The following is a 25,690-nucleotide window of genomic DNA, read 5'->3' as shown; positions in this document are numbered from 1 at the left end:
TGAAACACCCAGAGACTTGGTTTTATATTCTCTAGCTACAGTAGCCTACAATATAAGATTAGCATACCCGCCTAGCACGGGCTTCATCGCGCATTCCATGATTTTTAGGCTACATACGCCAAATTTTGCCCCTTGCTAAAGGTGGTGGGTATTGCATTCCATTCCAATCCACGTATTGTTACAGTACAAAAAATTATAAGCACCACCCTGCATATACCGATGCGTATCGACATATAGCTATTGTAGTGTGGAAATATCCTGCGCTAGACTGTATCTCATTACATGATGTTTTCTCGGTACACAGGCGTTACCAAAGTAGCCTCCTATCTCAGATAGCGGAGGAATATAATCTACACACTTTTCTCCAGAACAATAGCTGTTTCATCTTTTGAAAGCCTTCCCCCTCCGTGGTGTGTGGTGGTTTGTTGGTTTTTTCGTCGATCTATCACATCCTACCTACATGTCAGGCTTGGCGTAGAGCGCCCTGGTTCAGTACATAGGGTTACAACCTGGGAGATGACAATTTTCCACAGAAGTTCCAGACATGAATTTTAAGTTTTAGGTATCCTAGGTAGCTGATGCAAAGTCCCAGTTTGGTGTCACTTGGCGACTCGACCTGGCACATGTGCAGGAATATTTTCCACATGTCCTTCGGCGGCTCCACTTTCCTGCCAAAGAGAACCCTGATCCTATTGGGATCATCGTCCACCAAGTCTTAGACGAACCTTCTATGGTTCTAGAACTCGATCACTGACGGATAGCTAGCTATTATAATGCTGTTATTATGGAAAATGGTCTATATGGCTGTAAGTTCTGTCTTCAGGAGTGTTCTTTCCATTTTAATGAAGTCAAGAATAAAACTAGCATTTTCCGGAATACTGAAGAGAGGACTTAGTACAAATACGCAATTGATGCGATATTTCAAACAGACTTTCTCATTCACAGAGCAGACTGAACCGGCATCTTCCCTTATACGACTACCTATAGGTCCCGTTCCTTACACCATAATTGTAAACAAAATATAAGAATGAATTATGAATTGTTTGGATGAGCACTTGGAATCCGATCGAGCCAGAGAACCCCAAGTAGTTCTATCTAGAAAAAGAATAATCAACCTGCCCGCATGATATGAGGCCTAAGCATCCAGCAGCGCCACTCAAAAACGAAATAAACTCCGAAAAAGAAAACACTCATAACAGAATATAACCAATGAGAAAAGATAAGTGGTTGCTGAAAAGTATAACAAGAGTCATGGATCAGCACTGGCCGGGGAATTGACGGCTAGTGACTGGGTTCGGGAAGACGCCTCCAGCAATCTGCATTTGCATGTCCCACTCAGGAGCACCCTCGGTCTTCCAGGTCCAGTAGAGCCAGCCATTACCCTTCTCATAAGCATCCAGCTGGCCTTCAATGAAGCGACGAATATTGGTCCGGTCGTCCTCGGAGAGTGTGTCCATGTTGCCAACAGACTTGCCATCGCAGCTGCCGAGTGCCGTGCTGCCTTGATAGGTACCATCGTAACGAGCACCAACTCCTTTGCCGTTGAGGTACTTAGCACAATCAGTCATGGCACCGGTCCATTCTCCAACAACAGTCCACTTGTCGCTGTGAAGAACGTGGTCATTCACAAAGCCGCAAGCAGTGCTGACGTGAGAGCTCGCATCCATAGCGAGAAGGCCATTGTCGAAAACTTCATAGTGATGAGTATCCATCATGACGTACCAGACGCCGGTGGACTCGCTCATGAATCCGTTCCAGGATTCGGTAGGCATAAAGCCATCGTGAAGGACGACAGTAGTATCCTGGTTCGCCTCACGAACCACACCCCAGGAGTCATAGTAATATTGCTTAAGACCATCCTCGTTTACTCCACCAGGGACACTGGGCTCGTTAAGCGCCTCGACTGCGGTGACGACATCGGTATCACCGGCATACCGCTTAGCAAGTTGCTCGAGAGCAGACTTGGTTTCATCAACAGTAGTACCCTGTTGCCACTGAATGGCACCACGCTTTCCACTATTATCAAAGCCGTTTTGGGAGCCCGGAGCTACATGATAAAGTCAGCTTCTGTTCAAAGAGGGCAAAGAAAAGGCGAAGCTACTTACCCCCGTGCAGATCAACAATAACTTTGAGACCAGCAGCACGAGCCCAGCCAACTGCCGCGTCCAGATACTCAAGTTGGCCATCGACGTATGCGTCGCCGGGCAGATGAGTCACTGCCCAGTATCCAACGGGAATGCGGACATGATTCATTCCGGTAGCAGCAATTTGGTTAAAATCATCGGCTGTGATGAAGGAGCCCCAGTGCTGTGATAGAACTGCTCGGCACTGGTCTGTGCCAAGCATAGCGCACAGCGACCACTCGTCCACAGCGGCATCACCGACAGAGTCGAAGATTGAAGGTGTGATCCAGGGCTCCAAGACGAGCCAACCTCCAAGGTTGACACCACGGACCTTGTCAGCTCCGTAGTCAAAAGCACTGAGAAAGACAAATGTCAGCCTATGATGAGAACAGCATTTCTCCATGACCAACATTGATGGCTGTTAGATACTCACAGGGTTGGAGTGACTTGGGCCAGGGCTGCCACCATAGACAGCCCAAGGACGCTCTTCTGCGACAGCTTGGATGGCATTCTGATCGTTCTTAGTCAATGTCAAGCCACAAAAACCAGGAGGCTGGGCTCGGAATGAAGTGAGATGAGAAATATGTCAAATGGCATGGGGATCAGCGGCTATAAGTAAACTCTATGTTGATGTTCAGGGCAAGATCTGGCCGCATGCAGGGCACGAGCATCGCAACTGCCCGAGAACGGGGAAGTTCAAGGAATGAGAGAAGCTTCCAAACTCACTTTTGTAGAACAAATTACAGATCTCTCCTTCACAAAACTTTAAGCGGCTGAGCTGGAGGTGCTACGATTTCCGGGAATGGAAGGTGAGCAGGCTGAAAACAGTAGGAACAGGGGACGGCATGAACAGGTTCTCTGGGGTCCGGGGATCCATAAAATGGAACAATGGCTTTCTTGGAAGAGTCGAGGGTTGCCGGTGGGTCTGTTCACTCTGCTTGTTACAACAAAGATGGGGTCACGATTTAGATTTACAGATCGAGGTTGTGGTCGGAGATATTGGGGTCACAGTATGGGCTCAGAGACAGTCAGCACCGAAAGAGGAGGAGGTCACAGCCCAGATGAAGCAAAGTATCCGAAGGCCCAAGTATTCTCGAGAAATAGAAGATCTTCAGAACTGGCTAATTCTACAATTGCCAAGTTTTTGGTGGTGGTTGTGGGGGTGGTCCCTAGCAAACATGTTGTGACGCTATCTTCTGCTCCTTGCTCTTCTGTATTCGTTACTCGACTCTCGGGTTCCATGCAATCCAAATCTAACTGTGAGAAATCTTTTCTTGGAGGCATCTACACCGTATAACTCTCTCGTCGAGACCAGATCATTTTTACCTGGGCCAATCCAGTCGGGTGCGAGATCCTGTGCGCCATGATGACCGCACGAGATCGAGATCCCACACCCGTCGGATGCCAATTACCGCTTGCGGCCACGAAGCATGCCGCACCTGAAAGGAGGCCGGCCACGTGTGATCGAACGCGATAGAAGAGGGACTCACCCAAGTCGAATTGATCTAATTGATAGGACATGAAGCCCTAGTTTGCATCTTTGGAGTATGATTGCAATATTGGCTGAAGTGATAGCCTGGCCTCATGTAGTGCCTCGTGCATCTACTTTGGTAGTACTCCCTCATTGCGACCGGCATGCCTCCCTCCATCTTCAAATCCTGCAGCCAGTGGACTTATACACAAAGACAATCGATGAATCTCCACTTCTCAATTGCATTGTTATACGTTCTACAGTGATCAGGCCAGATCCATGGATGGCTCGGGCGCGTTCCCGAATTTGGGGTTGAGTCCCCCGGGTTCTATTTCCGTTCCCGGCAAATAAACAATTGTCCTGGCAGCTCCCGATGATGCGCCATCTATACCCTTGAAGAAATTCCGAAGGACCAGCGATGGGGCTTTAACTCCAGAATTCATGCCATCTCAATCTATGGTAGACAGAGCTGCTACGGTGACTTGACCAGATCCCCGCAAATTCCCTGGTCGGGCGGTGCCAGCGTAGGAGTCATCCGCCTTTCTGCAACACCAAGATCGCGAGGAATGCTGGCCAGGAATGCACGTGTCCTACCCAACTTCACTGATGCTGGAAATTGGATCTCAGGCTGAAGAATATGATAAGGGAGACATTTGCTCTGCTGGTGGTACAGAGTTTCGGTACTCTTGGCTAGTAGCATCCCTATTATGGGTTCCCAGGTAAGTGCATAGAGACATTTGCTCTGCTGGTGGTACAGAGTTTCGGTACTCTTGGCTAGTAGCATCCCTATTATGGGTTCCCAGGTAAGTGCATACTTAAGCGGAATCGGAAATCCAACCGTATTTATTCTCAGTACGAATAAATCGAGAAATTCAAGATTCAATGCATTTAGAGTACTAGTCACTCGCGCCAAAATGTATATTAAATATCGAGGCACTTTTCCGCATTTCAGGGAATATTTGTCATCCAAGCATTTCATTGAAGTCTTACTGGACTCGAACATATCCTGTTTCATTGATCCCATCGTACGGTCGGAATGCTTTTGGAGGTGCTCTACTTGTCATTGTGCACTGCCAGAGAAGTCTTCTCTTGTCCTCATCTTCCCTATGCTTGGACAGTTGACCGGTGATACTATGCATCACTCCACGATTGTGAAAAATTACCAGATCACCCTCTTCCCATCGATGAGCATAGATATTTTCAGCGGCATAAATCTTTTTTTGCATATTGTAGATCACTTCCCTGACTTTCTCGACATTTTCCATGACCGTGATGTTTCCAGTTGTTGGATCACGCGTAGTGAGTTTATAGACACAACAGCCATGGACCTGGAGAAATGGCCGATCCGGGTTGAGGGGATTTTTCCAGACCATCTAGGTAATCGTGAATTAGTGGTCGGAGAGTCTCACATAATACAATTGTCAACATATCTCAAACTCACAGGATGCTCTCCTACTTTGTCCCAGCTCCACTCAGATAATTCTTCGTTTGGCAGCTCACGTCCAAATCGTGGAATGGTCAGGCCGTCGTCTGAAGCCTTGCAGTGACGTATATATTCATAAGCTTGGGGTGCATATGTGACTGTGGTGTTGAGAGCGAATTCTTTTTCTTCTGCTGTAAGAAGTTCAAAAGCACGAGCACCGGAAAAGACTGAGGTCCGTTTTTGTTAAAGAAAAATTGAAAACAGCAAGATGAGATGTTTTACTAACACGCAGTGGCACCGGCAGCTATTTGCTTTTCTTTTCCATCGGGAAATCTAATCCGTTGATCTGGTATTTTGGGGATGTGAATCGAGTGTAGAATTGTCACCTCACCCGGCATTCGCTCATAGAACGGGGTGTCCATATGCCATCGATATGGGCGGGTATAACCTTTGTCCAAGGCATCTTGGTCAAGAGGAGCTTCATGAAAAAGAGTATGGTCCTATAACCAATGAGTATTGGATATCAGATGAGATGGGACTGAAGTTCTCACTAGATGAACCACTTCAAGTTCGTCGAGCCCCTCGTAATCATAGAATTTTCCCGAGCCTATGATCCCAACTTGAGGAGCATTGGGAATTCTACCTGCTTTGTATGCAGACAGGATGTTTTTTGGGTCGCTTACAGCTTTCTCGCCGGCGGAATGAATGTCTGTTGTATGTGGGTCAAAAATTTTCGCGAGTTTGGGAAGAATGGTCGGATCAATGCCCTTTTGCTTTCGAATAACAACAACTTGATTCTCAAATAAAGCTTTTCGAAGATTCTTTTTATCTGTTTCTGTCAACTGCGCCAGGTCCAGAATGGACATTCCTGTCGGTAGCTGGATTTCAGCTCCGATAGCAGAATTCTGTCTTGTTTCCTCGGGGAGGAGGTTGAAGGTTATATTTTTTGGTTCGGGCATTTTGAGGAAAAGAACCGAAGTCAGGACAGTTAATTTGAAAGCCTTGGGGTAATTGTTCTTGCGAATCTAGGTGAATTTAATTAATTTATACATAGAACGCGTACTTGGTGAGGCGGGCGGGCTAGTGAGCTTACCCGCAATAATTGATCTAATATCTTTAGAACTGAATGATTACGCGTCGGTAGATACGATATCTAATTGATTCTCTTAATCTCATAAGGGTCACTTGAATGAAGTGGCCCGCATCTTCTACCCTTTGACGGCGAGGATTATGACCCTTTGATCATATATAACCTGAAATAGATCTTCTCTTAGCCCAAATATGAATCATTGGCTATTTTTTCCTTTTCCCAACTAAAATCTTTCTCAAAATGAGTACAGTCACTATGTGTTGCAAGCCAATCAGCAAATCAAACGGGTCTAGAGTGGACTTTGGGATCGAGCTCCACGGGCTAGAGATCAAGGGAATGAGCGGTCAGTATTCATTCACAGGTATTGATTACAATTCTGACAAGCCCAAGAAATTGATTTTGAATTTCTTCGCCGGGCGTTATATGAAAACCAAGTTGTTGTCATCAAGAACCAGCTCAGCCTTTCTCCACAGGCACAGTACGAGCTAACGCGTCGATTCGATCCATCCGCGGGCGTCTACAGCCACGGAAAATCGATCGACAAACGAAGCGTCTTACATCGTGACTTGACAACTATTCCTCATCAGCCACAAGTTCAGGTCATTGGCCACGGCTTTGTACGGGAATATGAAGGACTCAAGAATCTTCAGTTGAGACATCCACATCACAAAGCATTCCACAAGGAACCAATATTGCCAGAAGAGGATGAAGAATTCACGCACTTTTATCGGTGGCACATTGATTCGGCCATGTATGATCTTGATCCTCCACTTGTCACTTCTTTGCTGGCTGTGCAAGTCCCCAAAGGGAGACGTCAAATTTGTCGTTATGACGATGGCACCGATACCATGCTAGATGTTCCCCTCGGAACAACGGCATTTTTCAGTGGCTATCGTCTTTATGAGTTGCTTTCTGATGAAGAAAAGCATTTTGTTCGTACCAGCAAAGTCGAGTACGCACCTCACCCTTATATCTGGATGAGCAAGGCGAAATCTCGTTCCAACGGATTGGGAGTTGTTTCTGAGGGGCTGGAGTTGAAAGAAGACGAAATTCCAGCTTTTGAAGAAAATAAGATCAAGATCTACCCCATGGCATGGAAGAATCCAATCACCGGAAAGCTAGCAATGATGGTCTATCCTACCTGTGTACGAAAGATCCACCTTGAAAACGGACATGTTATGGAAAATCTGTCGGAAATTCGAGAAAGGCTTTATCGATTGCAGAGACGAGCAATTGATCCCCAATATATTTATACACATGACTGGGAAGAAGGAGATCTAGTATTGTTCAACAATCATGGAGTCATGCATTCCATTGTGGGCTCCTTTAAGGATGGCCTCGAAGTAAGATTGTTCAGGCAATGCAATATGGCAGGCAGCCGCCCTCCATTGGGTCCTATGGATAATGTACCAATTCCTCAGTTTTAGCCTAACAGAGTTTTATTTCTCCCTTCGTCCTTCCAATGAGCTGAAAAGATCCATCTCTCATTAATTACACGGATTCCTTGCGAGGGAAGTAAACCCACGACTATCAGATGGTGAGAATTCAGCTGACTGTAGTGGTAGGTGTGAGATCCCGGCAATTTTGAACTCTGGCAGTAAATACCTACTATCAAAATAATATAATTGTAGGCTTGAGTATTGTATCTCAAGGTACAACACCATAAAAGGCGCATCTTATGTTACGCCTTCATTAAATTCAGCCTACTCAATGATCAATTTACGATTAAGCGCCCTAGCGCTAGAGCCAGCTAGAGCCACAAAATAGTGATTGTGTGTGTATTGCTCAAAGCAATTTCGAGAATCCCTGTCCAGCTATGTCAAATCTTGATAAGAGAAAGAAATTATGTAAAATTTCGCCCTGGTGATTTTAGATGGGACTGGAGCCAACTCTATTTTTCTTTTTAGCGTATAATGTTTTCAAATAAGGGGTTGAGCGACGAGAAAAATCTCGCATAATCCTTGTCATAAAATTTAATAGCTTAGGACATGTCTAACGCCCCAGACAGGGGCCTCGAATATGATCCAATCATCGGACAAGATAATTATCACACTGCGTCTGTATGCATGTGATGCTCAGGTAAACGCCGCAGCCATGAAAATATCCATTGTGTTTGATTCATTATCAAAAGTACAAAAGTGAAAAGAGAGAGGATAAAGATTTCAGTCACTTCTTTTTTTTTTCTTCGTCATCATCCCCATCATCTTCATCTTCTTCTCCACAATTTGTCCTTCATTATTGGATCTTTTCGTTTTCTTCGCCAAAAGTCCTCTATCTAGAATGCCTCCCATTCCCAGCCAAGCCTCACGAAAAGGATCCAACAGGAAACCTAGACAGAAAGCGACCGTGATTAAAACTGCGGACCAAGGCCAACCCCAGAATGTGTCTAATGTTGACAGAAAGATCCTGGAAAGGATTCAGAAATGCCTTGATCGCGCCCATCACGCCAACTCATCTGAGTCAGAAGCGAAAGCCGCCCTTTTCATCTCCCAGAAGCTCATGAGCCAGCACAACGTGACTCAAGCGGATCTCCTGGCCAGCGACCAAAGCAACAGCAAGGCACACTTCGGCGGATGCAGCAAGGTCCTTATTACGAAGACCGATGGCTCAGGAAAAAGAATTATGATGGAAGCCTTTGCCAGCAAGTTAGCACTCGCAATGTGCACCTTCTTTGATTGTAAGAGTTTTTCGACTCACCGCCGCGAGTCTGTAGAATGGAGCTTCTTCGGGATTGCCAGCAACACTGTTGCCGCGGCGATGTCTTTTGAGATGGCGCACAATCAAATTCTGGACTGGGCGTGTGTCTACAAAGGTGGCACACCGACATTCAGTTACCGTCTCGGTGTTGCCGACGGAATTGCTGCGATGGCCAATCGCGAGAGAAAAAGAGAGCTGGATCAAGTACAGCGCAAGGAACTGGAATTTTTAGCTTGTCGAGAGCGCGAAGAAGCAGAGAATCGCCGACGAGAGTTTGAGAGGTTACGGCTTCTACCCGCGCCTTCTACAGACCTTGATACTTTATCAAACCCTGACTACAAATGTCTCGACCCAGCAGACCTCAAAGCCGAGGTCGATTCCGATTTCGATAATGAGACTGATGATGCTGAAGACTTTGGTACCATGGCCGACTTCAACGCGGACGACATGGAGATTATCGACCTCTGTGACGATGTGAATGAAAGCATCAACAGGTTTGTGAAACGAGAACCCACAGAGCCACTACCTCCAACCGACATACCTGCCTTTGACAGGAGTTCAGAGACAAGTATCAAAATAAAGTCCGAAACCGAGTCCATACCACCAGCATCCCCATGGGAATCTGGTGCCCAGCTTGTCCAGTTCCGCGCCACAGCAGAACAAGTGGCGGACGATTATTTGAAAGAAAATAAAATCAAGTTAACCCACCGTAAAAGCCGACAGTCTACTATTCGAGATTTCGATGCCTATCGTCAGGGCCAGAAGGACAGCTCAAAGATCGAGATTAGTCGGCAGGCACAAGGCTAAGGATTATCTGCTCGTGCGAGTTGTAACATCATATTACACTTCATGTCTTTCAATTTAGTGATAATTTTAATTCATCGTTCATCCCTCTCATTGTCTAATGATGAGCCATTATACTACAAGTTAAATTTGACTCTATTTGAGATGTGAGGCTATTTTACTAGCTCAGTAAAGCTGCGCATTCAGGCAACTCCCACTTATTCGGGCCGTTGCTAATGAAGGAGACGCGTTCATGTCTGGGAAAATTCGGGCTCAGTGAGAGCATACAGCACCAAAGCCGGTCATTTATGGAAGATCAACAATGTTCAAGGAGCAGCACAGTCTCGGAGACTCTTTGATAGCTTATTCAAGGGTTGAATGAAGGGTGTGTCCTTGAAAAAGAAATTGAGCCTATCTGTATCAATGCAGTAGAATGCAATACTAGATCATCGATATGGTAATGGAACCTCTTTGTTCTCAATATATAAACATGGACCTCCAACTGTCTCAGAGCTTAATCCACCGGCCCATCCACCGTTTGTTTAGCTCCTTGGCTTCATCCACCAATCCCAGTTCTAAAAGCAATTGAACTGATCCACGGACAGACGAATGCAGCGATGAGCTCACCCAAGCATGAGTTGGGGCAGTATGCTCTCCAATAAATATTGTGTTATGCTCTGTCTTGTGGTATGCTGGGATATAGAGCTTATGCTGTTCGATATCGGGCCTGCACCAAGCAGTGGCAGTGTGCTCATCTTGAAGCCAACAGAGACGCTCATAATCACCGGTATAAAGATCCCTCGCTTGTTGTCCATGCAGTGAAATAATTGAGTCGAGAACCGTCTGAACATGTTCCTCATCTGAGAAGCTGACGAAGCGATCGCTCCAGTCCCCTCCACGGTAGTGCATAATCAGACCAGGGCGTGACTCATTGAAACCATACACTGGATAGTAGAGCGCGCCAACAGGATCACTGGGCGGCTTTGAGTATCCGCCGAATATCGGTCGCTCACCTTTCTCCCAGAAGCGCTCGGAGAATAGTAAAGCTACCTTACAGGCGGATTTGAAGCGAAGACCAGCTTCGCTAATTGCACGCCCCAATACCGAGGAGAAGGTAGGCAGATCCATGAAGCGAGTCATTGTGAATGGAACTGCCATGATTATATAGTCGTATTCTTTCGACTCGAAGGTCCGGTTTGTCACACTTGGATACCATGAAAGACGAGTGCGAGTGCCGCCTGTTCGGTCTTGGATTGATTCAAGTTTCCGGATTTGTCGATTGAGAATGAGTCTGTCCTTGATATGAGGGAGGAAAGCATCAGACAGTCGATTGAAGCCTCCATCGATACATAACCAGTGAGTTTCACCCAGAGAGTCGCTGCTACCATCCAGGCCGAGATTTGAATTGTGATGGAGCTCATCCCAGAATACGTCATAGTCGGAATCAGTCCAGATTTGGTCCGTGACATTCTCGCTAGCCTTGAAGACATGACGCATCATGGCCTGTTCGCTCCAATCATCCAAGCCTTCATCCATGGCGATCTTATGAGCTTGCCAAACATCCCTCTGAATGGATTTGAGGGTAGTCACATTTTTCAAAATATTGTCCATCTGCCGTTGAGTGCTCTCGTATTTGGCACTCGTCATGACGGGTGGGTCATTTAAGCTTGGATCCGCCTCGATCTCACCGCGAGTAGGAATGCGGCCGTCAGGATGTCGACGGGTGCCTTGAGCAATCAGCTCATTCGGGTGATGCTGAACCCAGGGGATGAAGTCCACCTTCCATCGAGGATCATTGCCGTTCATGTTGTTGAGGATTTCGGCTACCTGGAAAGTCAGTTGATGGTCGGTGTACAAGAGCGTCTCATTGTCCTCTTTGTATGTGACAGAGTGTGGAATTCTCATGGGACCCATTTCGGCCCATTCTTGGGTGTCAGCCATATATTTTGTCCGGAATCGTCCTCCAACACGATCACTCGCTTCGATGATCTCCCAATTATGAATCCCGACGCTGTCAAGCATGAGCGCGGTTGCGAGACCGGAGATTCCACCACCAACAATTGCGATGGAGGTGTTCTTGGACGAAGACGTAGACGTAACGCCGCCGGATTGGTCCGTTTTCTGCTTGATAGACGCAACTCCATCGAACCAAGTTCCCAGAGCATCGAAATTCTGCAAGAGCGGATTTTCAATTCCAGCAGCGGATCTTTTTTGGACTTTTTGCTGCAAATGGACGGGCTTGCTTTTGCCAATAACTTGCTCGATTTGGCCTTTTGGCTTGCCACCGTATACAATAATACAGTTCTCTGTTTGCACATTGGCGGGCACTGCCCATGCCAGGCGATGAGGAGGTTGGTCCCTAATGGTGTATTGTCCGATGACCGCCTCCGGACTTGACCCATTTTGATCCAAACATGAAGCATATACAGCCCTGAGCACGCTGGGAGCTCTACCCTGCCAATTCAAATAGACATTCGCCAGCTCACCCGGGTGAACCACATCCGAAATAGTCACTTGTACAAGCGGCGTCGGCGCATGGCCTGGCACAGCTTGGACCTGGCTCGACAGGAGAGCCGCAGCTGTCAGCAGTATTTTGCAGCTCATTTCAGCTATTATGATCCAGACAATTGTCAACAGAAGTCAGGCATCTCCTGTCATATAAGAACGAGACTGCTCGGCGGCGATGTTCATACTTTGGGGACCCCTCAAGACGCCAAGCATTTATCTGCGCGACCCACGCGCGGTTTCCGTTCGTAACCCCATCATTCAAAGCCTTTTTTCATTACGTACATGCACCTTCAGAGTACTTGCTTTGGATGATCTGTATCTCCTCTGCAGATGGAGAGTACCCTGTGAGCAGCCAAGACAGGCCTACTGTTTGTTCACTGTCCGGCCAGCCTAGCTTGAGAAACACGCTCCATGTATGGTCTTGCCTGAAGGAGCTGATATTATGTCGCCATTCCAAGGGACCTTATGGGAAAATAAAATGACGTGGTTGAACGAACTAAGCATCTCATCTCTGTCTCAAGCACAAGTCCTGTGTTAGGTACTATCATCGTCGAGAGCCTTTGCGGGTACCAAACGTTCAAACCCACCAAGTTCCTCATTGGAGCGCAATTGAGCCATTTTCACACAACTTCGTCCGCCCGACTCCACGTCAAACCCTTGTACACATCAGGGGCATATGGCTGTAACTCTGATCGAACAAAAACTTGACAGATGGCCTTCCCTTTTCGGTGTATCACAGTCGGCAACAACCGCACTTCTTGTTGGAGCCATGCCACACAGTTCTCTCTGTTGTCGCCGAGAAAAATCGCCTAGCTAGCTTCGCCGATCTCTTTACAAGGATCCATAATGCCAAGTGCCTGGGCAAGAGACTAATACTGATGTCTTGGCCTGCTTTCTCCAATGTAGAGACCATTGCTACCTTGGGGTCAGAAGTGCTAGAAGAGTTGGAGCTTGTAAGGATTATTATACTAGGAGGGGTCTTGTGCATATCTTTAAGACAAGGTGCATTTCTTACTCAGTGGAATCGAATACGGCATACTTTTAGCACCCCTCGCACAAGTCTCCCAGAAAATGTTTGCGTCAGTATACTTTTTATCCTGCCTTATCGCGACCACCGCTGCTTTGCTTGACAATGGGAAGTTGACCACACTAAATGGCATTAATTACTACGTCGGAGGCGTTGCTGTATCGAAGTTGTCTATCTCGGTGACAATAAATTGGAATTGGACCAATGCAGACCTTGTTCCCCTGACTGTCATTCGCTCGAATGCAACAACTTTCACTTCTGATGATCTTGAAGAAAGTATCGCCAAATTTAAGACCTCAGACGATGTATTTGGTCCAGATTTTCTCGAAGGTACATCTGATTTGGCTCTTTATCAATACCCGTCTAAATACTCAGTTCATTTCATCATTTAGTTCTCTTTCTGGAATATGATGGGTATGGTCAGGGATCAATTGATTCAGCATTTCACCTGCATTCCGAGAGTGCCCGCAGCAAGTTGACATTTGCTTCTTCCAAATACCACCCTCGGAAGCATTTCATTAAAGCCGATCTCGTTGAGAATCTGCCAAATGGACCCTACTTTATTTCCCCTAGAACCGGTTACATTTTCAAGGCGTATCGACTGTATTCGGACCATCAGTTGGCTTTCACCGAAGCAGTAATCAGTGATGAGAGAGGCACTTTCATGCCCTTACCGACAGTGACAGAAGTATCTGCGGCCCGCCTGCTTTCATGTGAATACCGCTAACTATCACCCAGGGTTCCATGTCCAAAAGTGTTGCCGTGCCATCCAGGCTGTACAATACACCTACTGCTGATAAGCCGCTAGCTGGGGTATTTTAAGTTATTCTGAGATTTACAAGCATATTTGACTTGCTAATATTGAAACAGCTGCGATGTGGCGTAAAAGACATCTTCGATTTGAAAGGTATTAGGACTAGCGGCGGAAATCGTGCTTTCTATGACCTTTATCCAGCAAAGAACACCACTGGGACTGCTGTTCAGCGTTTAATTGATGCAGGTGTTGTAGTTGTTGGCAAAATGGGAACAGTTCAGTTTGCCAACGGTGACAACCCTACTGCTGACTGGGTCGATTTTCACTGCCCTTTCAATCCTAGGGTACGTAAACTCAAACAAAGATGTGCAAGAATGTAGGCTGAAATCTTTCGAGGGCGATGGCTATCAAGCTCCTGGGGGATCTTCGTCGGGGCCGGGCGCTGGTATCGCCTCGTACGACTGGCTAGACATTGCCATTGGAAGTGATACTGGCGGGTCTATGAGAAGCCCGGGTGGCATGCAAGGCGTCTTCGCTAATCGACCCTCGACTGGCGCAATTGATCTCGACAATGTTCTCCCTCTTTGCCACGATTTGGACACGGCTGGAGTTTTTGCACGTAATGCTGAAATATGGTCTTCGACAATACATGCATGGTATCCAAACTTCACCGATTACAAAAGATACCCAGCGCGGATATACTATCAGAACTCTTCATTTCCCGAGATCAATACACTTGCTGGAGCTTTGTTAGACGGTTTCGTCCAAAAAGTAGAGAGATTCATTGGCACCAAGCGAGAGCACGTGGACATCTCTCGTCATTGGATGAACACGCATCCTAAAGATACGCCCAGCAACGTGACGGATTTACTAAACGAGGTAATGAAACTTGATAGCATGTTTCATGCGCCAACTGCTAATTCTTGCCCAAGACATATGCTATTCTCACTTCTGTTGGGCAATATCGCTCGTTGACCTTGCCATTCTATGCAGACTATGCCGCCAGAAATGAAGGTCGTCGACCATTCGTCAACCCCGGTCCTCTGAAACGTTGGCAATGGGGTCAAGATAATGGAGGGGATCATGCTTATAATTTGGCACTGAAAAATAAGACCATTTTTAGAGAATGGTGGGAAACTGAGGGATATGGGAAGGCTAACCCGAAAACTTGCTCTGAAGGCATTTACCTTTACCCGTATAGCAAAGGTGAAACACAATATCGAAACGTCTACTTTGAGTATGTCACAGGTGCACAGTCTGAACTCGAGATAATGACTAATCTTTGCAGTGCACCTACGGCGCCACCTATGGGGTTCAAAGACGGACGCATATCGAACATGGCCGACGTCCCGGACGTTGTGGTTCCCGTCGGAGAGATTCCCTACAACTCAACTGTTTCTCTGAAGATAGAACATATGCCAGTCACCATGAGTTTTGTCGCAGCACGTGGATGTGATTTAATGCTGGCCAATCTCATTCTTGACTTACAAAACAAGGGAATTCTCAAGCCAGTCAGCACAGGTCCAAAGATGTACCCTTGATTTATTAATGGTCTTTATTTATTTATCTCAATTCCTCACTGCCATAACACGGCTAAGTAGAACCACGCCGAGCGCTCAGTAGGACGTGCCAACCCACCATGTCCCGTAGCATCTCCATTAGCTAAAGTGGATAAATGAACTTCAGGTTCTGTCTATCGGTACCGTCGCAATCATGATCAGTGATTTTGACAACTTCACTGCCAACCTCGATTACTTCTTCTTTGTCAGAGTCAGAGTCATTGTTTACCAGAAGCTGCTGTCGACAGCGGTTCTCGCGTTGGAGATAAAAGCGAATGATGAGACACATTATGGGAGATAGAAGCCAAAATGCGGTCATGAAAGCCCACGGTAAGACATATCGAGGCTGGTATTTGGATTCCCAAAATCTGTCTCACGGTCAGTAATTTTGCATGAAGCCATAAGTAAGTTTTACTGACTCAGGAGAAATCATGTTCGCGACAGAGGCAGCGACAATGCATGAGGTCATCAAGGTGAGCTTCTTGGTGTGACCTGTGGTTGTAGTTCCTGCCCAGTTTAGACCCAGTAAATACGATGGCTTAAATGTCGAGATCTGAGTGCCCACTACCAGAGCAACTTTGTTTGACCAGGGCGCCGCCAGCTATTGGGAGAATACCATGTCAATGGAATATCATGCTTTTTGTGACCGGTGCCTGACTCACCTCAATTATGCCACCGATAAAACATGGAATATAGGAGATTGCACACGTGTAGCCAGTCCCCAAACGAGTTCCATATAACAACGCCGCAGATGCAATTACAAGAATGAAACCCCAAAGTGGCTTGATAATATTGAATAAGGCACTTTCTGCTGGGGTGAAGCCGAAACCGACGATGATGAGGGGTAGTTGCTGCGAAGTATTGTTTGGAAGCTCGTTGATGAACATGTGAAAGCTAAACCAATTTTTAGTAATACCTCAAGGATAAAAGAAAGAATGTGTTCCCTTACATGAAAAGCCAACTCTTCAAATCGGTGAAAGATTCTCGGAACTGAGACCATTTGAAAGTCGAATTTGAAACGCCAGCGTGCGTGTCACGAATGATCTCTATGGTATGGATCTTTTCCTCAATTGAAAGCCACTTGGCATCTAGTGGGGAATTCGGAAGGAAAATCAAAAGTGGCACAAAAATGACAAATGTAAGGACAGTACAGACAATGTGAAGCCATTTCCACGAAGAAATGCCGCCGGCTAGAGAACCATTATTGTCATCAACGATGAGCTTGTAGGATATCATGGTCAAGAGAACGTTGGCCATGCTGCCAAATGCCCACCACAGTAACTGAACCCAGGGACTCTTCTTGGGTGGAAAGAATGCTTGGTGGAGAACGGCAGTGGATGGGACAATTTGTGATTCTGTCTTCAATATTGTCAGACATGATTCATTTCATGATACTTTTCCATAGAAAACGTACCATTCCCAGGAGAAAACGGACTGCCATCATTTGCTTGCCAGTCTTAACAGCGGGATGAACACCGAGTAGCAACGCCCAGAGAAATAGAGAGCCTGTGATAAAATACTTGTGGCCTACTCGCTGCGATATCCAAGCGCCGGGCCAGAGAGCAACGAGGTAGCCAGCGTAGAATAGCATGAATAGTTGATTGTATTCATTCTTAGTCATCTGAACGTCATCAAAGATTCCCATCGTGCTAGCAGATGAAAGGGTCGACTTGTCCAAGTGGATGAGGAACGAAATCCACCACGTCTGAATGAGAAGACACCAGAAGTTCTTACGAACTAGCTTGCCTTCTAGCTCAGGTGTCAATGGTCTGACCTGATCTCTATATTTGTTGTAGAAATAGGCCGTGTCATCAGTCTCTCTCTGATCGATGACCTTTCGCTGATGAGAAGGCTCGCGACTTGGCTCTTTCGTCTGCTCCTGGCTTTCCTCTCCGGAGGGAAGTTGAGCAGCGTTTGAAATCTCGCCGTGCTTCTCTGACATGATGTGTATAGTACCGAGATGAAAAATTATATCTAAGATATGCATTAAGGCCACGCAAAATGATCAATATATACCTTCATACCGACCAGCAACTCTCGGGCATTTCCGAGAATCATAGCGCAGTGCTCACGGGGTTCCCAGGGGTCGCCGAAAATCTTGGATTTTGGGCCGCGCGATGCGCTTGGCTTTTCCTTTCGGCCATAAATCTCGGCCAACCTTTTCCTGTCCTGAAATTAAAAGCCCTGCGCGGTCTACCTTGGTAGAAAAAGAATCTGCCGCCAAGATCTCGCTGCCACCTCGCCCGTTCTTGGCCTTGTGATGCCAAGAATTTCATGTTGCGTTGGAGAGCATTGAAGGTCGATCACCTCATTAACTCTAAGATCTAGAGGACCGGGGGGTGCGAGGCCGAGTACCTTCTAAGCTGGATGGAAAGATGTTGTCGGATTGGGATAATTCTATCTCGCCACAAGACTCAAACATACCCAAGTCGTTCTCTATCACGGATACATTTCCTTCAAATCTCAAATATAACATTGCGTTCAGCTGTTCCAATCAATTTCATTCTCTTTGGCTCGACTGATCATAGCGTCTAGGAAGCAGGCTTTGCTATATTTCGTGGCCCATGGGGTCCTTCCTCGAGGCCATTCCTTCGGGGTGCATCGGGCCGCCATCGCCAGAACAGGCGCATGTAAGACGTACTCTGGTCGGCATGCTCAAGAATATCAGCAGCATGCTTTAGTCAACGGTATTAGTGTAATTCAACGCCGATCTTTTCTTATTGTTGACCTACTTGTCCAAGAATAGGCAGAAATTTGGCTCCATGGCCACTGCCCCCTGTGCAGACAAAGACGGAATTTTCCGCAAAATCGGGGACATAGTCGATCTATTGTACGTTATTAGAGACAACAAATTACGCTTAGAATGGATAATTTTAGTGCTTACCACGAAGGAATTGTCCAAGGAATCCGTATACCAGCAGAGTTTGGTAGAGTAGAATGGAACGGTGTCAAACTCTGGAAGGAAAATAGATACAAACTGTCTAATGGAATAAACAGCTTGTTCTTGTAGTGAAAGGCTTTCCTTTGGTGGCAGTGGCACCGACCACTGGCGATCTTGAGTGAAAGGGGTGCCATCGGGTGCAGGTCTAAAATTTGTGAACTGAGTAGAAGTGGTCAATCACTACCGATCATTAGAAATCAGGGACCGCTCACCTTAAGTCCCCGATATCCGATTTTGACAAGGCCTTCAGGGGTGCGAGGCAGGACATAGATGCTACCGGTGTCTTTGCCGGTCGGATCTCGAGGGGTACTTTTCCACGTCAAAACTGGGAACTTTTCGGGGGAGTACTTGTCCCAGAGGTGCTTATCACTAGGGTCAATTTTGAATGTGGCTAGGCTCCCAGCGGAGGACTCCAGGTGGTAGCTCAGGTTAGGGAGTACTTGAGTAGAGAACGACCCAGCTATTCAGTCACAGTCAGAGCAGATGGAAGAACTTTAGAACCCGAGTGATGCTTACCAGCAACCACAACAATATCGGCTTTGTGGTAAATGCCATCGCTAGTCTTCAGCCCGAGTACCTTGACTTTATCCGGCTCAGTAGCACTGTGCTCTTTTACTAGCGATTCTACGGCGCCCTTCTCCGGGCCAAAGTGAAACTGGACACCCTGCGAAACTGCAACTTTCTGGTAGTGAGCGCAAGCATTACTGCACCTCACAAAACCAGCTGTCGAGTCAAGTACAGCTTCATATGAGCTAGCAGGTGTGACATCTGGAATCGCGAAATCAAGCAGTTTGTCCTTCCATCCCAAACGGTCTGCCCGTCCTTGATCCGCAACGTTGCTTTTCACAAATTGTGTATCTCGAAAACCATCACGCTCCATATTTGCGAGTGTCTCTTTTTCCAATGCTCCAAGTTGATCCGTTGGCTGCACCCGTAGCATTCCGCTGTTGACAAAGAGTCTCTTTTCCCCGGGCGCAGGGGCCTGTTGCGAAAAACCGCGTTTTTCGTCCTCCGAGACCCAGAACTTTCGCGCTTCCATGGCAAGGCGCTGATAATGCAGTTCCTTCCCGTAGGACGCTCGAAACTATTTATTTCCTTGTCAATGTATGTTGCTCATCTCCTGATTCTCCTCGGGGCCTTACGATCTTGTTGTGATCTACTGATGCAGCTTGTATATCGTCATCGCTTGCATCGTATTCGTTCTGATCATAATTATAGCGCTCGAATACGGTAATTCGGTGACCTATGCCAGGATCAGCCTCATCACAGACTAATGCGACTATCTCCATTGACTGGAGACTTACCTCGGTCGCGCAGGGCGACCGCCAGGGAAAGGCCAAAAATGCCCGCTGTACACGATCAGAAACAGTCCCCATGGACACATCAAAAGGGAAAAGCTAAATACCTCCTACAATCGCCACTGACTTTGGTTCAACCATTCTGTGCTGCTTAGATGAAACTGATGCAATCAAAAAATGGTTTGACGACATCGCCGCGCCTTTAAATAGTACTCTAATTCCCCGCAGCGGGACCGAGCGTGTTGGCTCCTAAGGTACCTCGCACATACCTTTGCATCCGTGAACATCTGATTACATAGCCGCTTAAACACGCCAGTCGGCTTAACGTAATTCCCGGTCGAGCTGGATACCTAAATCTATTTGAAAACAAATAAATATCAGACAGCATCTTGATACATGTGCTCAGGCAAACACCGTAGCACGTAAGATATCGATTTTGTTTGATATATAATCGAAATGACAGAGCAAGCGTATAAAGATCTCGCTGTCTCTTCTTGTCCTTCAACTCATTCATTCTTATTGGTGGTTTGCGCTTTCAACGCCAAAAGTCCGCTATCCAAAATCCGTACCAGCAGTATCCCCTTGGAAAATTGACGCTCAGCCTGTCCAATTCCGCACCACAGCAGAATAGGTGGGTCTTCGCCGTGTTGGCGGCCTTTTCCCGCTCGACATAATACTCTGAATAGTGAACCCAGAGCGCTCGGCGGCAAGTCTGACAGGCATACCGGATGAGACTGATTAATAAATCACCAACCAAATAACTATACATCACATTGAGCGGCTTCCAAAAGAGGAAACAGATGATATATTTAGAGAAAGAGTTTGGAAATTGTGTTCCTCTCTATATGAAATGTGAGGCTATTTTGGTAACGATAGTGTGCAGGGAAAGTGCCGATAGGCTGTTTTGCCGGAGCGCGGAACCCGCTACCCCCAGGCTCTGGTCGTCTTGCGGCGATGCTCTGTATCCTTGGACAGGAATAATTGATTCCCTTTTACTGCTTTCTTGCCTTTCAGACTTTGGATTTGTTTCATATTAGGAGCCTCGCATCGTCCCTTGGAAAGCCTCGATGACGCCAATGCCAGAATTTCCTAGCTCAAGCATATTTTGATGATTCATCTTCCTTTATTTTCTCCAAGATTCGGGAACTGGATCAATTTTAGGCTTCATATTTTACTTGCAGAGAGCCGATAGCCCCTTGGATGATTTAAATCAGTCTTCATTGACACGATTTCGAAGCATAATTCCAGGGCAAATTGATGACAAGCTAATTCAAGTGCAAGACAGCCTTTCTTTCCTGAAATTTTGCACTTCCGTCTCTAGTAATACTGTCTTTACTGCTCTGCTGACCTTACTGCGTCTTCGGTAAGTGGCATGATGCAGCAATCAATGACTGTCTCTGTGAATATGAACACTAGGATAAAAGACCTTTATCTCACTCTGGTTTTAATAATTTGCTGTGGTCATATTATTTTCTTGAGGCCAATTCTATCCGAGTCATGCCCCTGCGATCTCAAGAAACCGCCATAGGGCTGAGCAGATCGCAGTTTAGAAAAAGTGTGCGAGCATCTGTGTTGAAATTGCTCGAACTGTGATCAATGACATCAATGAGAGTCAAAGACTGAATGACCAAGGCATCGGAGTCTGGCTTGGTTTCATGTTTGTTGCATCTACATCACACTTGATCGCGGCAATGCTTCGGCTGGATGTCCTCGCACTGGCAGCACCCGAACCTTGAGCCCTGCCATGGTTTCCCTCGGAACGCATGGACATTTAAGTCAATCTGTGGCATGATCTATCTCTCGTTTTTGTTTAATGTGGCAGAAAGTGGTAGATGTCGATGATCCACCGGTGGACAACAAGACCTACTTCCCGAGGTGGAAGCCAATGGGCTACGGGATAGCCTTCGAGAGATCTCTCAAAAAAGGGTACCGAATATCAAATTTCGGCTCTTTGGATCAGATAACCCTGCATGCATGGATTGTATTTGTTGACTGGCACTTATAAACTCACCAGTCCAAAGGCAGATGATATGTCTACCAATGGCTATTCTGCAAGCGTTGTACCTGCATCCAAGGCATTTACAAATTATCATTTTAATGCTCCTTTTTTCTGCTTTATTAAATTATCCACTCTTGCAGAACATTCCATCCGGCAATCCTAGCCCTTCGTATAGTTGCATATGCTTGGGGGTGATGGCATGCGGCAGTGGGGGCCGCTAGGCCCTCGCTTACAGCAACAGGGCGCGGTGAGTGGCCGAACGATATGGCACGCCCGCGCCAGGCGTCACGATAAGATTATCAGACTTGCACGTGGCGAGCTGCAAGACGGTGATTGCAGCTTATTTCTCCTCATCCCCGGACCATCATAATCCGAGAATCCGGATATCTTTTTGTCGTATTACAAGTGCCGACATAATAGCGAGCCAATCGGGTGTTCTGCTATACGACGTCAAAATGGAAGACTTTCTTCAGGACAGAATATAAGAAGCCGATGAGTCGCGGCAGTAGCCACGCAATATGCTTGCGCGCAAGTACAATTAAAAGCATAGGACGACCATGGATAAGCTCAAGTCAGTTGCGATATCCTTGGCTTTGGCCTCTGTCGTGGACGCAGGTGCTATCCACCAGAGAGCTACCCCTACCCAGCCCAATTGGTTCCAGACATCCCCGGATCTTTATGCAGGTGAGTGTCGGCACTCATTTCTTCAAATGGAGAGTCTTTTCTGATATCAGCTTAGGTACTACGGCCACTGGTGCTGCGCCTTTTCTTGCTGAGATCAACCCTGCTCCGTTCGGAGAGGCGACTTATGTACCAAATGCTCCATTGGAAACATCTGAGCCCATTCAGGGTGCGAATGGACGGAATATTTTCCACCTAATGGGAGATTTGAGGTAAATATTTTCTCTTCTAATCTTCACTCTAAGCTAAAGCTAACGATATATTAATCGATAGTCCATACTTCTCACCATCAGAGGGATTCGGCGTGGAGGAGTACCCTTTGCCTCTGGGGTCCAACATCACGCATATGCACATGCTTCAGCGCCATGGTTCTAGGTACCCTTCTTCCTCCGAAGGCCTAGATTCGTGGGCTGCAGGGATTGTGAAAAAGAAAGGAGTCTTCAAGGGCAAGCTCGAGTTTTTGAATGACTGGTCCTATAAACTAGGCAAGGAAATCCTTGTGCCAAAGGGTCGCCAGGAATTATTCGATAGCGGCATCTTGAACTTCTATAACTACGGTCATCTCTACAACAACAGCTCTTCCAAGTTAGTTGTCCGCACAACCTTGCAGTCTCGTATGCTGGAGAGCTGTGAGAACTTCCTTGCTGGATTCTTTGGCCTTGAATGGAGGAATCATGCCAATATCCTGGCGACAATTGATCCAGCTACCACTGGTGACATTTCGTGTACTAAGGAGGCTGAGACAATGGTGGAAACTGTCGAGGTTCCCGTTGCTACTTGGATGGCGAAATACCTGAAGGATCGAACTGCTGAGCTGAGACGTTTGACCGGAAGTTATAACTGGACCGTGACCGATACTTACCATGCACAAGCTCTCTGCCCCTATGAGACTATCAGTGTTGGTTATAGCGACTTCTGCCAGTTATTTACCTATGAAGATTGGGTGAACTTTGCGTATCTTATGGATATTGAATTCGCAGGCTATTCCGGTTTTCAGAGCCCTACGGGCCGTGCCCAGGGCATTGCCTGGGTGGAAGAGTTCCTGGCTCGTGTTGAGGGTCACTATCTTGATGTGCCTGCTAACACCACTGGAGCCAATATGACTCTGGACACAAACCCTGTCACATTCCCATTAGATCAGAATCTCTACTTCGAGTTCACACACGACGCAAATATTGTTTCTGTTTTGACGGCCTTCGGATTAACCCAGTTTCGTGATTACCTGCCGCTCACTGGCCCACCAAAGGATCAGCAATTTCACACTAGCAGAATTGTTCCTTTTGCGGGTCGTTTGAACATCGAAATCATCAAAGCACCGCATGAGGTCTCCAAGAAGCGCTCCTCCAAGATCTCCAAGAAGGATTACATCGCCGGCACCGGTGAGACACAGTATGTCCACTTCATCCTGAACCAACGCACACTTCCGCTGCATTCTAGCTTTGAGGAATGTGAGTATCGTGAAGACGGCTGGTGCAAGCTTTCTACCTTCCTCAAGATACAGCAGAAGAGTCTCTCCGATGCTGAATATCAGTATGCTTGCTTTGGCAACTGGACCGTGAAGTCATGGGGCGCTGTGAGAAACGGTGTTCCTGCATAGAAAAGTGCCTCTCGAGTTCTCTTTGCCGATAAGAGAACTGATGACTATATATTGGAGACATGTATTATTATTGCATGTATTAAAATAGATTATAGAAAACTTCATTTTCTGTATAACCGATGCGGAAGGTAGTTTAATTGTGAATCCAGTGCTCTTAATTAGAACATTGGAACTCTTTGCTTAGGTGGTCTTAATCTTCAACCCTTGGTTAAATGATCTCTATTTTACTTATAAGCCCCTCCGGAAAATACATTTATGGTCAAATTGAACCAAATCAAACTTTATTAACCTAACGTAACCTGCCACTTTTATCGCGTATTCTTTTGTCGCTTTTTTGGTTGAAATTGCGAATTAACCGATGTTCCTTATCTAGAAGCGCATCTCTTTCAAGTTCTGGTTGGCAACTTTGGTTGATTCATCTAGTGCACGTTAGTGGGGTTTCTAGGGCTACTTGAACGCTGCTCGAGGAGAACTTTGATTAAGAAAGCTTGTTTAGCAAGGTTTTTGCTGTATAGGGATAGGGGAGGGTAAGCTCTAGTAGCTGCCCTAGGTGACACGGCTTGCCATTGGGCGGCACGCTGGCCTGTCATGTTGAGTTTGTGGTATATTATGGTATGTTTCACCAGACATAATCTCATTTAGATGGTCCTATTCTGGTAGCTACAGGGATTTTATAACGGCACTACTTGTCAGTGTAGTCAAACTGTCGCTTATGTAAGGATTCAAGATAAATTATAATGAAGACACAGTAAACCTAGAATTATGCACTCATTACATGGTCTTTCTGGCAAAGGTCAGTTGAAGTGTCCGTTTGCAAGAAGTTGCCAAGTGGGCTGGTTTCTGAGATTTCCAAGCAATATTCAATTTGGCGCGAGAGTTGTTCAAAATGCAATTATGGCCGGGTCCTTTCTTCTGTCGTCTCCAGCCCGTGCCTTGTTCCCTGTGCGCAAGCCGGTTTAACCCCTCCTCCGAATAGAGAGCACAGGGCACACGATCACTCCGCAATGCATTCAAAGCAGGTCCTATCCCACGCGGGGAATTACTGAATGGGCATGAGGAGATATCAAAGCAAAACTCCGACTCCTGAAATGGTATACCCCAACGGAGGTCAGGAAATGGTAACTCCGAGATTTCCAATGAAAGGAGGGGGATCGTCGCGCCAAGTCAAGGTCCGAAGGAGGGGGTGGAAGGCGCACTTGTCGTACTCTTATTCGGGGCTGTCGGCAATCTTCATTTTCGATGGAACCTCATGTTACCACATTGAAGTCGAAGAGTCAGCTCGCTTGGATAGATATTAGATTTACGTGTTCTCTCCCCAGGGCCTGCTGAATGCTTGGAAAACCCTTGGCTTTTGTAGTGTAGAGCGGAGGCCCTAGTCATTTATCCGTGCGACTGCAAGGGACTCGGCATGCATGACCAGTCATTTATTCTCCCAGGGATAGAATCTTCTTTTCAAGCCAGCCATCAGTTAGCATGAAACAAAAAATTAGATTGAGAGCCCTGAGTCGACGTTACTTTGATGACTCTAATAGTCCTGAAATTAAATGCGGTCAACCAAATCAAGGTAGGGCTTGGCAAAGTCTGTCCTCCGATCGCCGATAATTCTCCACTGGCCTCAGACCCAAACACCGGAGTCTTCTCGCGTTTTGCTAGCATGCAGATCGGTGCACTGATTCATTGGAGGCGTGCTCACCGCTGAAATTCCAATGCATTGCTATTCGCTGCCCCCTGAACCGCAA

General features: G+C 46.6%; 9 protein-coding genes across 9 annotated transcripts; 4 read left to right on the top strand and 5 right to left on the bottom strand.

Annotated features, from left to right (window-relative positions):
* Positions 1-1,256: 1,256 nt before the first annotated feature.
* exg1 (glucan 1,3-beta-glucosidase) lies at positions 1,257-2,633 on the bottom strand (the record flags this gene model as incomplete). Its single annotated transcript, XM_057078829.1, has 3 exons — positions 1,257-2,047; positions 2,106-2,479; positions 2,557-2,633. The coding sequence occupies 3 exons, from the start codon at positions 2,631-2,633 to the stop codon at positions 1,257-1,259; spliced, it is 1,242 nt and encodes a 413-aa protein (XP_056931499.1).
* A 1,947-nt stretch (positions 2,634-4,580) lies between these two features.
* N7462_007110 (TauD/TfdA dioxygenase family protein) lies at positions 4,581-5,976 on the bottom strand (the record flags this gene model as incomplete). Its single annotated transcript, XM_057078828.1, has 4 exons — positions 4,581-4,967; positions 5,036-5,244; positions 5,304-5,517; positions 5,569-5,976. The coding sequence occupies 4 exons, from the start codon at positions 5,974-5,976 to the stop codon at positions 4,581-4,583; spliced, it is 1,218 nt and encodes a 405-aa protein (XP_056931498.1).
* A 371-nt stretch (positions 5,977-6,347) lies between these two features.
* Positions 6,348-7,534, top strand: N7462_007109 (TauD/TfdA dioxygenase family protein; the record flags this gene model as incomplete). The annotated part of the gene is made up of 2 exons (XM_057078827.1): positions 6,348-6,450; positions 6,498-7,534. The coding sequence occupies 2 exons, from the start codon at positions 6,348-6,350 to the stop codon at positions 7,532-7,534; spliced, it is 1,140 nt and encodes a 379-aa protein (XP_056931497.1).
* An 853-nt stretch (positions 7,535-8,387) lies between these two features.
* On the top strand, positions 8,388-9,611 carry N7462_007108 (DUF2786 domain-containing protein; the record flags this gene model as incomplete). The annotated part of the gene is made up of 1 exon (XM_057078826.1): positions 8,388-9,611. The coding sequence occupies one exon, from the start codon at positions 8,388-8,390 to the stop codon at positions 9,609-9,611; it is 1,224 nt and encodes a 407-aa protein (XP_056931496.1).
* Positions 9,612-10,094: 483 nt separating this feature from the next.
* On the bottom strand, positions 10,095-12,191 carry N7462_007107 (flavin monoamine oxidase family protein; the record flags this gene model as incomplete). The annotated part of the gene is made up of 1 exon (XM_057078825.1): positions 10,095-12,191. The coding sequence occupies one exon, from the start codon at positions 12,189-12,191 to the stop codon at positions 10,095-10,097; it is 2,097 nt and encodes a 698-aa protein (XP_056931495.1).
* Positions 12,192-13,166: 975 nt separating this feature from the next.
* On the top strand, positions 13,167-15,417 carry N7462_007106 (uncharacterized protein; the record flags this gene model as incomplete). Its single annotated transcript, XM_057078824.1, has 7 exons — positions 13,167-13,452; positions 13,515-13,810; positions 13,861-13,935; positions 13,993-14,220; positions 14,273-14,755; positions 14,809-15,113; positions 15,165-15,417. The coding sequence occupies 7 exons, from the start codon at positions 13,167-13,169 to the stop codon at positions 15,415-15,417; spliced, it is 1,926 nt and encodes a 641-aa protein (XP_056931494.1).
* A 121-nt stretch (positions 15,418-15,538) lies between these two features.
* N7462_007105 (putative allantoate permease of the major facilitator superfamily) lies at positions 15,539-17,377 on the bottom strand (the record flags this gene model as incomplete). Its single annotated transcript, XM_057078823.1, has 5 exons — positions 15,539-15,803; positions 15,855-16,036; positions 16,098-16,329; positions 16,385-16,794; positions 16,850-17,377. 5 exons carry the CDS (start codon positions 17,375-17,377, stop codon positions 15,539-15,541), a joined length of 1,617 nt encoding a protein of 538 aa, XP_056931493.1.
* Positions 17,378-17,966: 589 nt separating this feature from the next.
* On the bottom strand, positions 17,967-19,815 carry N7462_007104 (NAD(P)/FAD-dependent oxidoreductase; the record flags this gene model as incomplete). Its single annotated transcript, XM_057078822.1, has 8 exons — positions 17,967-18,110; positions 18,168-18,260; positions 18,320-18,535; positions 18,589-18,836; positions 18,893-19,460; positions 19,519-19,619; positions 19,681-19,725; positions 19,782-19,815. 8 exons carry the CDS (start codon positions 19,813-19,815, stop codon positions 17,967-17,969), a joined length of 1,449 nt encoding a protein of 482 aa, XP_056931492.1.
* Positions 19,816-22,230: 2,415 nt separating this feature from the next.
* On the top strand, positions 22,231-23,951 carry N7462_007103 (histidine phosphatase family protein; the record flags this gene model as incomplete). The annotated part of the gene is made up of 3 exons (XM_057078821.1): positions 22,231-22,357; positions 22,413-22,566; positions 22,628-23,951. 3 exons carry the CDS (start codon positions 22,231-22,233, stop codon positions 23,949-23,951), a joined length of 1,605 nt encoding a protein of 534 aa, XP_056931491.1.
* Positions 23,952-25,690: the final 1,739 nt, after the last annotated feature.

This window comes from Penicillium macrosclerotiorum (assembly GCF_028827735.1).
Source record: "Penicillium macrosclerotiorum strain IBT 26536 chromosome Unknown utg000007l_segment0_segment0, whole genome shotgun sequence".
NCBI classification, from domain to species: domain Eukaryota; kingdom Fungi; phylum Ascomycota; class Eurotiomycetes; order Eurotiales; family Aspergillaceae; genus Penicillium; species Penicillium macrosclerotiorum.
Note: the sequence above shows the minus strand (reverse complement) of the source record. Positions and strands in the feature narration are given on the sequence as shown.